Source organism: Meles meles, chromosome 21 (genome assembly GCF_922984935.1).
Source record: "Meles meles chromosome 21, mMelMel3.1 paternal haplotype, whole genome shotgun sequence".
Lineage (NCBI taxonomy): Eukaryota > Metazoa > Chordata > Mammalia > Carnivora > Mustelidae > Meles > Meles meles.
Window position 1 is genome coordinate 2716052 of NC_060086.1, and position 15007 is coordinate 2731058.

Sequence of the window (15007 nt, forward strand, 5' to 3'; positions counted from 1 at the left end):
CTGTCTTCATGAGAGCGCAGTGAGGTCAGTGTTCACAACCCCTTGCAGATGAGGAAACCGAAGCATGGAAGACTATGTCAGCAGTTTGTTATGGGGGCTACAGGAGATATTCTGAGTAAGGAACTGACCAAGCACCAGGGACGTAGCAAGGGCTCAGCGAGTGTTGCCTGTGTTCATATAAGCAATCACGTGTAAAATCACTTCTGGCCTCCTGACACCTAGGAATTGCTGTATGGCCATGAGGGGAGTGTCCATGCCTCGAAACATTATTTCAGGGACTGTAACAATATGATAAACATTCTTCTCTCTTGTCTTCTTCAGCTGTAATTCTTACACACAGTCAGCTGCTTCTCTGCGGCTCTGGGCTCCAGCCTCCTGAAACACAGAGGCTGCCAGATCTCAGTGGGAACAATCCCAGGCCACTCTCTCAGGGCATGGCTGAGACATCTAAGGTATGACTGAAGAGATAAATCCAGCCCTGGCTGAAGGTGCTGGTCACCCCACTGTGCTACGGACCTAAGTGCATATCATGAGCATTTTAGTACTCAGTACTCAAACTGAGTGCTCCAGTACTTAGATCGGGTACTGAGTGCTCCGGTAGATTGGGTACTGAGTACTCTGGTACTAAGATTGGCTACTGTAGTGCTTGCTACTTAAGCAGGTACTTTAGATTTAGTTCTCCCGATCACCCTAGGAAGGAGGACTTGCCATGATTGCTATTTTTAGGCAAGGAACCTAAGGAACAGAGGCAAGAAACGGATTTGTTCAAGACTGCGTAACCAGTGGCTGGCAGAGCACGGACTCCAACCAAGCTGGGATACAGCCACTAAGCAATACTCCCGCGGGGTTCAGTGTTCCAGGCAGAAGAGGGAGAGACTTGAGGAGTCATGTAAACAGTGGGCGCCTATGTCATGGGGGCAGCTGGAGCTCCAGGAAAGGGCACAGAGTCAGAGCAAATGATGGGGCCTGTACCAAACCGTTGGTACAGGATCTCCGGATGCAGTGCTCATTCAAGAGCGGGGCATCTGGATTACTCTACCATGACCAGGATTAACCCACAAGATCCTTCTATTCTTCGTAAATGGATTTTGAGGTCTCCACTATGCCAGTCCCCACGTAAAGCAGGGGTTCTACCACCTGGAGGTCCGTGAACCCCCACAAGATGCTCTTACAATTTTGCAAGTGTAAGCACCTTTCTGGGGAGGAACCATCAACTGACTGAAGGGCTCAGTGACCCACCAAACACAGGACCACTGGTCCAGGGTGATGCGGAAGGACTGCTGTGTCCATACCTCCAGTGGCAGGTTCCACGCGATGTACACGTGAGACTTGTAGTCGTCCATCCAGACCTCGGCAACCCGGAGGGCGTTCCTCTTCGTGTAGAAACCAATGTTGCTGTTGTAAGGTTTCTTCTTCCGCTCGATGTGGGCCACTCGTGAGCAAGGCAGGACCTCCATGCTGCCCCCGCAGAGCCACACCTGGAGGCATAGAGGATTTTATCAGCCGGACAGAGAAATTCCTGGAGGTCACGGCCCCTCCCCAAGGCCCCAGAGCCATGGTCAGGAGACAGCAGGAGTGAGAAATGCATTCTAATATATTTCAGGGTTGTGTGTTACTGCGGTGTAGATGAACCTGACCTAGCTAACACCTGTCAAAGAAGACTTGAGGGATTTTTATAGGTACAGTAGTTGAGGAGGTGAAAATAGAGCTCTGGGTAACAGGCAACATTGCCCTAAGGTGCCCCTGGTGACACACGGATATTCTTAAGTTCTCAGTGGTGGACACGTGGCACCCGTGGAGGGTGTCCTCCCACCCGGCAGAAGCCACGCCTTGCAGACCTAGAACGGAAAATTCAAACTGAAAACCAAACCACCTTGATCCATATAGGCACAAAGTGTGCAACGGTCTACTTATGCATGGTTAACATGCTCTGTTTTGGAGTCCCACGAGCACAGATGCCCAGCCTTCTGGAACCATGTGCCCCAGCGTTATCACGCGCTGGCATCACTTGTTGCTGCTGGAACACCGAGGTGGAAGGCTGACATGGCGGTTGCCTTTGAGGCATGCAAAAGCCCAAGGAAGTGACACCTGCCGTTCTCTGTGTGGGCATGGCAGGCACCTGGGCTCAGAAGGCCCTGCTTGAGGGGGAAAGCTGGACTATCCGACCTCTCTCAGCCCCAGGCAGGAAAAAGAAAGCATTTCTTATGGTTAAGAAGGACTGCTTTGTGGAAATAAACCTCCTGATCCTGGTGGGGAGAGCGGACACAGAGGTTTCAGAGACCCAGGCTGCTGTCCTGCCATGAGGATCGTGTGTACTCTCCAGAAACGGAAGACGGCTGCTGAGCTGAGCCAGTGAGCAGACAGCGCTGCTGGTCTCAAGCTGGGATACTCAAGTCACTCCACCCTTCAGGGTCCCACATCCCCTCTGAAGGACACTGGGACCCTCGTGCGAGTTGCGCACCACCTCGGTCTTTATTGATCGAATTTGGTGGCAAAATCCCCATGTGTGATCTTCTATTTCAACTCTGGCTACACCACAGGGAAATGATACAGACGGGAAATTTTCCCTGTAACCATGAACCCTCACCTTCAAGGAAGAGACTGTGAGCTAAGAGATTGGTAGACAGTGGGCGGTCCAGAGTAGTTCATTTGGGACCGGACAATTAGTTGCCCCCATGGGATGGCATGGCAGCTGCTGACAGTGGAAGGAAGCCAAGTCAGGGGGTGAACATATGGCTAAAAGCTTATGGGGAATAGGGGTAAAACACAGTGGCTGGACTTCCAGGGGTGGCCAATATGCAAAGATTTGCCCAGAGCTGCACAAGTATGCAGCATGGGGCAGTTTCGGGATTCAGGGAATGAATGGCAGGACATCCCATGTTCATGGATTTGAAGACCTAACATTGTGAAGATGACAGTACTTCCCCCAATCCCCATCAAACCCCCAGATGTCTTCTTTGCAGAAATTAACAAACTGATCCAAAAATTTATGCGGAAATACAAGGGACTCAAAAAACCTTGAAAAGAACAAAGCTGGAGGACTTCCCCTTCAGATCTCAAAATGTACCATGAAGGCCCTATAATCAAGACAATATGGTTCCGGCGTAAGGACAGACAACAGGATAGAACTGAGAGACTAGAAATTAGCCCTCACATTTATAATTGACTTTTTAAAAAAGATTTATTTAGAGAGACAGAGAGAGAACAGAAGCACAAGGGCAGAGGGAGAAGAAGAGAGAGAATCTCAAGCAGGCTCTGCACTGAGCGGGGAGCCCGTCACGGGGCTCAATGCCATGACTCCGAGATCATGACCCGCGCTGAAGCCAACAGTCAGGTGCTTAACAGACTGGGCCACCCGGGTGCCCCACAACTGTCTTTCAACAAGGGTGCCAAGACAATTCAAAGGGGGGAAATAGTTATTTTCAACAAAGTGTGCCAGACGACACGCCAAGGAGTGGATTTTTGCTACCACCTCACCACAGACATAAAAGTTAACCTGAAGCGGACCAAAGACCTGAATGGAAGAGCTCAAACTGCAGAAGTCTTAGGAGGAAACACAACGGCACGTTTTCATGACCTACAGTTAAGCAAATGTCCGCCAACTGATGAATGGATAAATAAATCTTCCACACGGTGGAATATTATTTAGCAATAAAATAAATAAGATACCGACACGTGCTACCGTATGGGTGAACCTTGAAAACAGGATGCTCAGGGGAAGACATGGAGCATACATTCAAATGACATGTAGTATACAGTCACAAGGGACAGTGTACCACATGATTCCACTGATATGAAATGTCCAGCATAAGAAAACCCACAGAGACAGAAAGAAAACTGGTGGTTGCCTGGGGCTGGGGTGGGAGAAGGTGGAGGGGCTGCCAGTGGGTGTGGGGTTTCCTTTGAGGGTGATACAGACGCTCTGATATTGACTGAGGTGATCACCGAAGAACTCTGAATGCACTAAAAAACTCGGAGCTGTTTACTTTAAATGGGTGAATCGTGCTGGTGTGTGACTACCTCAGTGAAGCTGTGACAAAAATACATAGGCAGATCGATAGATATTCCACAGAGAGAAGGGGAAAAGGAGACTCAGGGACAGATTCCAGTTTGGGGAGCTAAGGAAAGGTGAGGTGATGCGGGCCAAGGCCGGGTTCTGTGAAAACCAGTTTCGGAGCAGGGATCACAGGTGCAGGTATAGGAAGGGCCTCGGCAAAAGCCAGAAACCCAGGCATAAGCACGGAGGTGCCAGGTGGGAACAGAACCCACAGGCAGGCCGACTCGGTGCTCGTCTTCCGTAAGCAGTCCAGCCCAAGGTCAGGATAAGGTTGGGATTGTCCAAATTATTCCAGATTGTTCTTGGGGGTGCAACCAGGCTGGGAAGGGCTGTCAGGTGGCCCTCCTTGCTATGAGTGGGCTGAGAGAACAGAGGGGCCAGGTCACACCCCAACCCTCTTCAATGAGAGTGGGAGGTGGCATGCCAGGCTGGGAGGTGGGCGGCACAGCACGTCTGTCCTGTGCGGCAGGAACACTGGCCTCCTGTCCTGGGCTCTGCCATGTGGATACCAGCTGGCACACTCAGAGCCACTTAGCTCCTCCTGTATGATCTGGGGAGACGCAAGGGGCTCTCGGACCATTTAGTGTCTCGATGGTACAGTGTTCTGTTGGGCCCAGAAAACCTAGAGTGAATCACTGGGGCTGGGCACTGGCCTGTAACACTGTCACAGCGTGGCTCTTGGTGCCCCTTTACCTGAGAGCTGGGGAGGTGACCGTTAGGAGGCGTAGTAACTCCAGGAATAGGTATTAACTCATTTATTCAACCAGAAAATTCCACTCAGGGCCTACTTTCCAGCACAGGAAAGAGGGAGGAAGAAGGCCCAACACACAAGTTGCTCCTTGCACTCATGAGTTGATGGTCTTGGAAGGGAAACACAGGAGCTAAATCATCACAGGCAGATGTCCGCGCTCCCACACGAAGCCAGTTCCTAGGAAGGAAAGCAACGCAGTGCTGGAAAAGCCAGCATTCGCCGAGAAAGGGATGTGGCCCATAGGCTCAGAGCAAGTATCCCGACCTAGGACAGGTAACGTGTCATCAGAAGGCCTAGACTGAGCTAACTTGGTTGAAGAAGCTGGCAATGTGGACAAGAGCCCAAGCATAGGGGCAGCCGGCCCAGGTACCTTGTGGAGGAGGAGCCTACGCCCCTTGAACGTGGCTGCACTCAAGATGGCTGCAACAATCCCTCCCATGCTCCTTTCCCTCAAAGGGTTGGATCTACTCTTCATCCTCTGGGCTAGCCTTAAGACGCCCTGAGTTGTAGAACATACTAGAAGTGATGTTTCGTACTTTCCAAGGCCAGGCCTTAGGAAGGTTTAGAATTTTCGCTTTCTCCTCCTTGGGATCCCGAGTCCACCATGCTTTGAAGAAGCTACGGACGAAAGACCATGGGGTGAAGGGGGTCCAGCCTGGCCTCTCTCACGTGCCTTGGGCCTCAGCTGGACCAGACACCTCTAGCCAAGCCACTGACTGACCACCAACATGTGAATGAACCCACCAATGCTGCAAAGAGCAGAAGAATCACCTAGCTGACCCCAGCCCAAACCGTCAGACTCCAGGACGGTGAGCAAATTGACTTTTCTTTTAAGCCACTGAATTTGAGCGTATGTAAACAACTGACATGAGTTGAATAATCAAGAAACTGAAAGAACAGCCAAGGGGCTGCACCTCAGAGCAGAGCAGTGGACGGGAGAAGAGCCTGAAATGAAGCTGGGTGGGCAGGCAGGGCTCCCACCAGCCGGGCCTGTAGACCACATGGAGGAAACAGATCTTTGTTCTAAACAAGAGACCACTGAAAGATATGAATTTGAAAAAGTCACCCCAGCTGAAGTGTGGGAAACAGGTTAGTGGCAAGAAGAGGGGAGACAGAGGTGGCAGGAGGGTCTTAGTGTCATCCTGGGGAGAAATTCTGGTAGCTTTGGCTAGGGCAGTGGAATAGGAGCAGAGGTTGACAGACTTGAGCTTTTTAATGGCAAAATCTCAGCCAATGGGTTGGATGTGGCAGAGATGAAGAAGGACTCCTCATTTTTCTGCTTGGGCAGTAGGACATAGCTGTGGCAGTGTCATGCTCTGGGCCAGAAAGCCTGCCCAAGGCTACCCAGGCCTCTGGAGGCAAAAGGGTATCACAAGACACGTCCTCCCAGCTTTGGACAGTGATGCCTGGGAGAAGAGGACGCTGGGAGAAGGATGTCAATGAGTGCGAACGATTTCTGATTTCTCCAGCATTGCTCCAGAGAGAGCCTCTTGAAGAGCATGCTGGCTTAATTCCATCTTTTGATGCATTTCATTCATTCAACTCATGTGTTTCATAAATATTTCAATAGCTCATTAGAGTCTTAAAGACGATGGAAAGGATGTCATTGGACGGGGCAAGCTGGTATTTTCCAGAACTATGCCTGGATCTCAGCCTGTCTGCTGGTCTCGCTGAATGTCCTTTGTACTTCCCAGTGTCTCAAGTCCTCCCTTCAAGGGTGGGATGAGAAGCTGGCCCACATCACTGGTTCCCAAACCAGGATGTGCCTCCAAATCACCAAAGGGTGCTTTAAATTTACCAATGCCTGGATCCCTCCCCAGACCTACAAGGCACTTTCTCCAGGGAGAAGCTAAGGTACCACTGGGTCTTTAAAAACGTCCCTTCCATGTAGTCAGGTTTGGGAACCACAGGCCTAAAGCCATTTAATATCTACTCCGAGTCTATGGTTTTATGACTAAGGCCATGAGAAGTTAGGATGTGGCTGACGAAAGCTCAGACCACTGGGCAGTGGTTCTGGAGATGTTGGGGAGAGATGCAGGATCGAATGTTCCAGGCACTGGAACTGCCTGTTCCAGGCACTGCCTGGGGCGTGCTCTCCCCAGAGCCTCCATCACCAAGGAGCTTGGTCAGTAAGGCGGGGGGAGTGAGGGAGCTGGGGAGGAGGCCAGGAGCCGAAGCCAGCGTGGCTGGTTCACTTAGATCACCTACTGTAGGCAGCGGCCTCTGAACATGCTTGATAGATATTTTCGTCTGGAAAAAAAAAAAAAAAACCCAGTTGAAGCCCATCCTCCATCCTACTGAATCCATCCATTTTAAATTAAATGCATGGGCTATCGCACTACTAGATTTTACCAATGATGAGTGTAGAGAGAGACGTTTGAAATCGTACAGAAATGGAAGTGCTAATATATTCCTCTCGGGCCCCCGTGTCCCACCTGGTGTGTCTGGCTTTGGAAACCACTACAAGAATTCAAATGCTCAAGGTCTAGTCTTCTTCCGCCATTTTTAGAAGCCAGCTGTTGCTCGAAAGCAGCAGAAAGTATGGCTCAGGAATGAGTAGGTTTGTCACCGAAGTAATCTGGTGAGAATTTTCAGTGGTGTCACTAGAGTATGAACTGTGAATGCCATGAGAACATGAGAGCCACTTTTCCCGAAATGCTCCAGACACCATCGGGTGGGGAGGGGGGGCAGCTGTCTCTGGAAAGAACCTCAGATACTGTTACACAAGGGGGTCCAGAGCCTTCTGTACCTCCCTTTGCTCCACACCCTATCATTCAGTTGGAACAGGAAGCTGCAGGATCCAGAAAGAAATCCAGGTGCCATCCTCAGCCCTCTGCTCCCCAGGCACTGGTCAGCCCATCACCAAGTCCTGCAGACAATGACTCTGCACTACGGCTCAGCTGCAGTCCTTTCTGCTCATGCCCGCCACGACCACCAGACCACCACCTCCTCCAACATCGCTCCAAGCTGCCACCACCTGGACCACAGCACCCACCTGCTGATGGCTCCATTCCATTCAGCTGGCCTCCACTCGGCAGCCAGAGTCCCGTGATCAGATCGCATCATTCCCCTGAACACTTTATGGGCTCCCACTTGCTCTCACAGAGGGAGGAATGGAATGAAGAAGAAAGATGGAAATAGTCTAGACATACAACATGACAGGCACAGAAATGAAAGAATGACCAAGGGCCTTTACTGTAGGACTCAACACCAGGAAGCTCTGAGTCTCCCCAGCGTCTCCGCCTACAAACCCCAAACCACCCCTGTGTTTCTGGGACAACGGCTCCCTGGAACCCTGGCTCATACTGCAAAACCAGCCCAGCTGAACCCCTCCTCTAACACAAGCTGAAAGATGCTAGGAGGAATCAACCCATTTATTCTCTAGTAAGGAAAGGCCACATGATCCATTTCTCCCACAGTCTGAGCACACTCATTGTACACCCCCAACCACAGTTTTGTCATCTATAAATGAGGGGGAGGCTATCACATTGGATCCTTTCAGCTCCGGTGTTCAGGGTCTATGATTTCCTGCACCAGAGACCACAGTCCCAGGCTGGAGGGCCAGGGTCATCACCAGTGGAGGACACCAGCTTCCTTAGGCTGCCCACCCCAGCCTATTCTTGAGGAATAATCTTGAGACCACGAGGAATCCCGCAATTAATGAATTCAGGCACGTTATCTACACCACTGGATTATCTCTGATTCCAATCTCTAGGGTCCCAAGGGATTCCCGTGTGCACCTTCTATCACAGGCCGTCTCTAGGCACGCACTGAAACTACTTCCTCCCTATGAACCAGTCAACACCTCCTGTGCCACTTACTGAGCAAATTTCTTGAATGGCATTTTCTTGTCTTGGCATAGGGTATAAAAGAGACGCTTCCAGATCTCAGATCTTAAACCATGGCCAAGTGTGGCCATCCTTTTAATTTGTCTGAAATGTATTTCTGGTGAGCAGCCATCACTTTCTTTTATTCTATTATCAGTTGTAGAGTTGGCTTTCTCTTGGAGACCATCTTTCATACTCCATGAAACGAGTGAATCCTTCCTAAGGTGTTAAGGTGAGTAGATGGTAAGACGGCTGCTGGTCTTCCTCACTCACTGTGGGGCCCTCCACATCCTGGTCTTTACTCCTGTGAGGACACACAGGCCAAGACGGCCCATGGAGGTGGGGGTGAGTGAGTCATCTGTGTCACTCGCACAGTCAAAACTGCGCGTCCCACACCATCAAATGGCAGTTTCTTTCCTTTGGGGGATAGGGGCTATTCCTGATCTATGAGAGTTAATAAAGAAAGAAATTAATCAATTTTGTTCTGAATCCTCACACAACCCAGACCAAGGCCAGTCCGTGTCTTGTCCAGGTCCTGCCCAAGTACTGTCAGGAGGCATTAGTGGGCTTATTTGAAGATGAACTGCAGAGAACAGAAGGGGGTCAAAGTCAGTAACAGACCATTACCAGCAAGATCCAAGTCTAAGAGAGACGAAGAGGTGCTGCAGAGTATCCAGCAAAAAGTCCAGCTGAACGCCAAGGGGATGCAAAATAAGGAGTGAGTTAACCCACAGGACCACAGGCCAGGGGATCACATCATACCTCACTGAAGGGGGAATCTTCGGCTGACGTCTTTGTTTTTTGCTTTGTTTTGTTTCCTTAATATATAATAGTTCTATTGAACTATAATCCACATGTACTCTCTATATATCTATATATATATATAAAATTCACCTGTTTAAAATGTAAAAATTCCATGGTTTTAGTATAGTCACAGAATTATTCAACCAACATCACAATCAATTTTAGAACAGTTTTATCAGCCAACTAGAAACCCTATACTCATGACCAGTCAGCCCCCCACACCACCACCCCTAGCTCTAGACAACCACTAATCTACTTTTTGTCTCTATGGATTTGCCTATTCTGGATATATAATATAAACAAATTACACAATATGTGGCCCACTGTGGCTGACGTCTTTCACTTAGCATGATATCTTGAAAGGTTACCCATGTTGTAACGTATACCTGGTCTTCATTCCTTTGCATGGCGGGATACTATACATTTCGTTTATACATTCATCCATTCGTTTCACTTGGAGCTTTCTCCATTTTGGCTGTTATGAATAATGCATCTATGAACATTCATGTACAGGTGTTTATATGGACATGCACATATTTTCATTTCTCTTGGGTATATACCTAGGAGTGGAACTGCTGAGTCATACGGTCACTCTGTTTAATCTCTCGAAGAGCTGCTAATCTCTTCCAAAGTGACTGCACCATTTTATATTCCCACCAGCAGTATAATGAGGGTTCTAATTTCTCCACATCCTCACTAACCCTTGTTAATGTCCATTTTTTTTATTATAGTTATTCTAGTGGGTGTGAAGTAGCATCTTGTTGTGTTGTGATTTCCATTTCTCTGATGGCTAATGATGTTGAACATCTTTTCATGGGCTTATTCGCCATTTGTATATCTTCTTTGGAGAAATGTCTAGTCAGGTCCTTTGTTCAGTTTTTAATTGGGTTGTTTGTCTTTTCATTATCATCAGAGGCCACATGGAGAAAATGAAGTTGGCTTCCAGTGTTATTTCTCTCCTTCTTCTCACTCTTCATCCTCCAAAGGCTCCAGTGTTCAAGGTTTCCTAAATTATTTCCTCCCCAGGTTGTGTGTAGAGCTGGCATGGACATGGCCATAAGGTACAGAAAAATGAACCAGGCAGCAGAGGCCAAATTTTTGTTCTACCTCCTCCAAAGTCCAGCTGTGCGATGTTAAACAAGTCATTTTCCTTTTTCCTCCCAGGCTTAAGGCTTCCTCACCTATAAGATGGAGTCAGACTGCCCACCTGCCCACAACACAGAGCCATTATGAGGGACAATGAGGTTGTGGATGTAAAAATGTAGGGACATGCTGAGTCTTCCATCCTTTCAACAGGAGACAACTAATGTGGTTTCTGGGCGTGGATGTAGGTTTCAGACTGCAAGCTTCCAGATCTTGTTCCGCTGCTTATTGGTTGACCTTATGCGACTTAGCCTTTCTGTATCCCAACGTCCTCCTCTGTATAGTGAAGGATAATAACAGTCCTTATCTCTCTGGGTTGTTGTGATATTTAAATGAGATATGTTATATGTCAAGTGCTTGGAGCAGTGCATGGCTCCAAGTTCTCAATACACATTATCTAGGCCATCATTGTTATCATTACTGCAAGGCCAGATTTCTGATGCCATACTCTCTCTGTGCTCCTGGCCCCAACTGAGAAGAGGATGGGCTGGGCTGAGTTTCCAGAAGGTTTTTCCCTGACTGGGCACTGAATACACTGGCAGGACCGGCATGCTGATGAGCTGTGCTGGCTTGTCCAGCCTGACAGTCTCCCCAAAATGCCCAGGTCTGTGTCCCAAGTGTGTGTGTGTGTGTGTGTTGGGGGGGGGGTGTGCCCTTCAGTGCCCTTGCCAACACTCTCCCTCAGGTATGTGTCTCTCCCTGTCCTCCTTTCCTTGCTCTAGCTCCAGGGATGACCACTGTAGGAGACCAGAATATGCCACCCTGAAATATGCCTCTTTGTCATAAAGATTATTTTGAGCTGATTATTTTGAGAAACAGCAGACACAGAAGCTCTGAAAACAGAAGTTCCCCTTTTGTAAAGGAAAATTACATTTATAAAAAATCTCCATTTGCAAGGGTGCCCCACCCTCCTCTGTTCTATACCAGGAAGAGAAGGATGACTCCAAATCACAAGAGACTCATCCATGAAGATAGTATTGACTGAAATCTGCATGACAAACCCTAACCTTAGTTACAGTACTTTTCCTGGCCCCCTTCCCACCACGGGTCTCCTCCACAACCCTCTTCCTTTGTTTTAGCTGAAGATGGTATTCGAGCTCAAGTTCTAAGCCACCTCTTGGAGTTTACCCATCCTTGAGTTTCTCCCAGGTATCTATGAGATATTAAGAAATATGTTTGCTTTTCTCTTGTTAATCTGCCTTTTCTTACAGGGGCCCTAGAAGAGTTGGAAAGATTTTTTTCCTCCTCCACACCAACCTCATCCACAGGGTCTGTGACTCCTCCAAGGGTGAGCATCGGTGTCCTATGCTGTCATCCTGGCTCTCAGCCAAAGAGGCAAGCCAGCAGAGTAAGTTCTGCAGCCCCCAGACCATCCACGAGCTATGCAACATCCTTCTCTGATGTCTTACAGGATGGCTGTTGTTTGCAAGTTACACCTGGCTTTTCTCTAGATGAGAATGACACATACAGGAATTCTAATGGGAGAATTTTAAGGGAGTTGACCGGTCAGCCAGCCAGGAAGAGGTACAGGGAATAAAACTTCCCTGTGAAGGCCTCCAGTCTATCTTCAGCAAGCTTTCTCCCCAGGTCATAGGCACATGCACCTGAAGTAACAGGAGACTTCACTGACATCTCTTAGGAGAAAAGTAAACATAATTTTCTCTATATTTTGTCATGTCGACTTGGAATATAAGAGGGAAAAAAATCTTACCCGTTTAAAAAAAAAAAAAAGTGGCAGAAGGGAAGTCTAAGAGCCTAGACTTCAATAAACACTCTGATGTGTTCCTGTGGTTTGTGACCAGTGCCTTGAGGTTCTGGATTAGAAGGTGTTCTGGGGCCACACAAGCTCCTGCAGTCCCTATGACCATCTCCCAAGCAGAAGTGAACTTAACTGAACTTCAGCTCCAGGATCTTCATTAGCATGAGCTCCTCTCATGGCCTGACCTATGTATTGGACCCCATAGAAGTGGGATGTCCTGCACTGGGAGGCTTCTCCCACCCCCTCCCTTGGGGACCACTCTGGAGCTGGTCCTCCAGGTGTCTCCTTCTCAGGGACACAACTTCTTCCTGGTATCAGACTGAGGTCATGTTGGAAGCCAGAGAAGCCCACACACGCACATTGGTAAAAGCATCACTGGAGGAATGTTTAACCCAAAAATTATGTAAATGACCACATCCGGTCATCCAAGGGTAGGCAAATTTTAGCCTTCTGTCTGCTGGTCAATCTGTTTGAAACAACATAGATTTCTGACTGAGAGAACATTTAGTTTGTTACCCCCACCCTACCCATCTTTTTTGGGCAGGTAACCCACTTCCCAAAGCACAGGCTCATTCTCTTCCAAATCAGGACACCCAGAGGTGCCCCTGCTCCTCCATGCTCCTCTCTGCCATCCTGGGGATGGTGAGCAGCTTTTCATGGTTGAAATGTCTGTTCTATCTCCCTAAATTGCATGGACGTATAATGGCTTTCCTCCTAAAGTCCTTTAACAAAAACTCAATTTCAATCTTCTGCTTTATTTATTACCATTTCTCAGAAATCAGATTTACAAACATGGACCTCAAGACATCTCAATTTAAGCACCACGGTGGCGAGAACCTCTTTCCTGGATTCCATTTCCAGTGGATGCAGGTTATTCCTCTTAATACAAGACGAGGAATTAAAAGGAAGCTTGGTAACATGCCACGGGATTTAGAGGAGGAAAGAAATGCATTCATATGGAAAGCAGCTTGATTTATTGTGCATGGAAGATGAGTGGGCCTTTTCCTTTTCTTTTAATTTTTGAGGTTGTTGCTTATGTGTTTGAAAGAATAACATTGGGTGGGAAAACAAATAATATCAGGCCTATACTCTTAGCAGTTTAAAATTCAGCCTTGCCCTGCTACCCAGCCTGATAGCATGTTACTGTCAGGGATGACCCAAGGTTCTGTGTTAGGAAAAAAGCCCCAAGCGGCCTCAATCACACACTTTGAGGTTGTCCTGCCCCTGTCCTGGCCCAACTCCTTTGCTTTCCCCTCTTTCCTTACCACTTAGGGCTTCCCTACCTAGACCTTCCCTCACTCCTGTTTTTGTCCTTCCGTGTCTGCCCTGCTCACAGACTCCTTCCTTTGGACAGTCCCTCCTTTTGCAAGAGCAGCTCCAACTAATTAAGTATTAAGCATTTATCCCTCTGCATTCCCAACCTGATGCTTTCAACTTGTAATAATTTACCTCCTTTGGTCATTCCATTCAATATCATCTACACGCTTACTAAGACCAGAGCTCAGAGCCAAATGCTGCCGGGGATCTAAAGATAATTTAGATGTACATCTTACGCACCATCTTTGCTCTTTTCTCAGAACTTAAAATTAGAGTTCCAGGAAAGTGTTGAAGATTGCCTTAGAACCTTGGTGTAGAAGCAGCCAGGGCGGTGGCAGGGGGAGTGCTAACATTACGTTCATTCCTCTCCCTATGCACCCGTGTTCTACTATCATTTACCCTGAGATTTTGCCCGGATAGAAAAGGAGCTGGTAGGGTGCAAACAGAGGTAAACCATGCTTCACCAGAGGAGCAAAGTGAATTACATTTAATTCTGTATCTCTAATACCAAACGTGTTAAACCAGAGCTTTGAGATCAAGTACAGTGATCTGGAAGGAGCCTGGAATGTCCACATGCTTCCAAGAAAATCCTATCACTGTGGTTCAAAAGGTCCTCAAAGGGTGTCATTGCTCTTTCCAGAGCACCGTCGCTGAAACCAACTTGGTCTGGGCTAAATGAAAGGCTTTGCCATTCCCAGAAACCTATAGAAGGGGACAGCGGGTACAGGGCTGCCTGCCGTCTGGGACCAGGATGAGGAAGAGGCCAGGATGGACCAGCCTGCCATAGCTCCACCAGATGACCCGGTCCACCCACCCATCATTAGCCGTCATATAAGAAGGACCTCCCACTCATTATAACACAGCCAGTAGGGCATGTGGTGTGCATGGGAGGGGCAGGTTGGAGATAATGACCCAATGGCCCTGAGGAGACCAAGGGCCACTGATGCTGGGCAGGGGACACAGACCTCACCACTGGAGCACCACGAGAACCTGTGTGCACGTTTAGCTTTTGTCAAGGTGTAGACCCATGACTGGATGTTGGCTCTGTGGTGGCTGGCCCTGCCCTGTCTGGCTGGAAAGACCCTCGGCTCTCTTGTCCTACCACAGGTGCTCAGGCCCGAGCACGTCCTAGGGGGCACCTGCTGTAAAATGGTGTCCAGCACTCACAGAGGTGCAGAGCATAAGGACAGCCACTCGGGAGAAAGGCAGATACACCACCCCGATGTCCACGGTGACCTGAGGCTGGTTCTCTGGAGACTGTGACCACAGACACCTCCTGGGAGGAGCAAACAGGGCCACGCTGGGGGTGAGATGCTGCGGGGCTCGGGACTGGCAGGAAGCCAGGCTGT

At 48.7% G+C, this 15007-nt stretch overlaps 1 protein-coding gene across 1 annotated transcript in view; it reads right to left on the minus strand.

Moving 5' to 3' along the window:
* Positions 1-15007, minus strand: part of GALNT17 (polypeptide N-acetylgalactosaminyltransferase 17) — a 429831-nt gene that overhangs the window by 39572 nt on the left and 375252 nt on the right. Inside the window, exon 7 of the mRNA XM_045993859.1 lies at positions 1293-1478. Coding sequence (XP_045849815.1) covers positions 1293-1478 — 186 coding nt within the window. The remainder of the gene's footprint in view (positions 1-1292; positions 1479-15007) is intronic.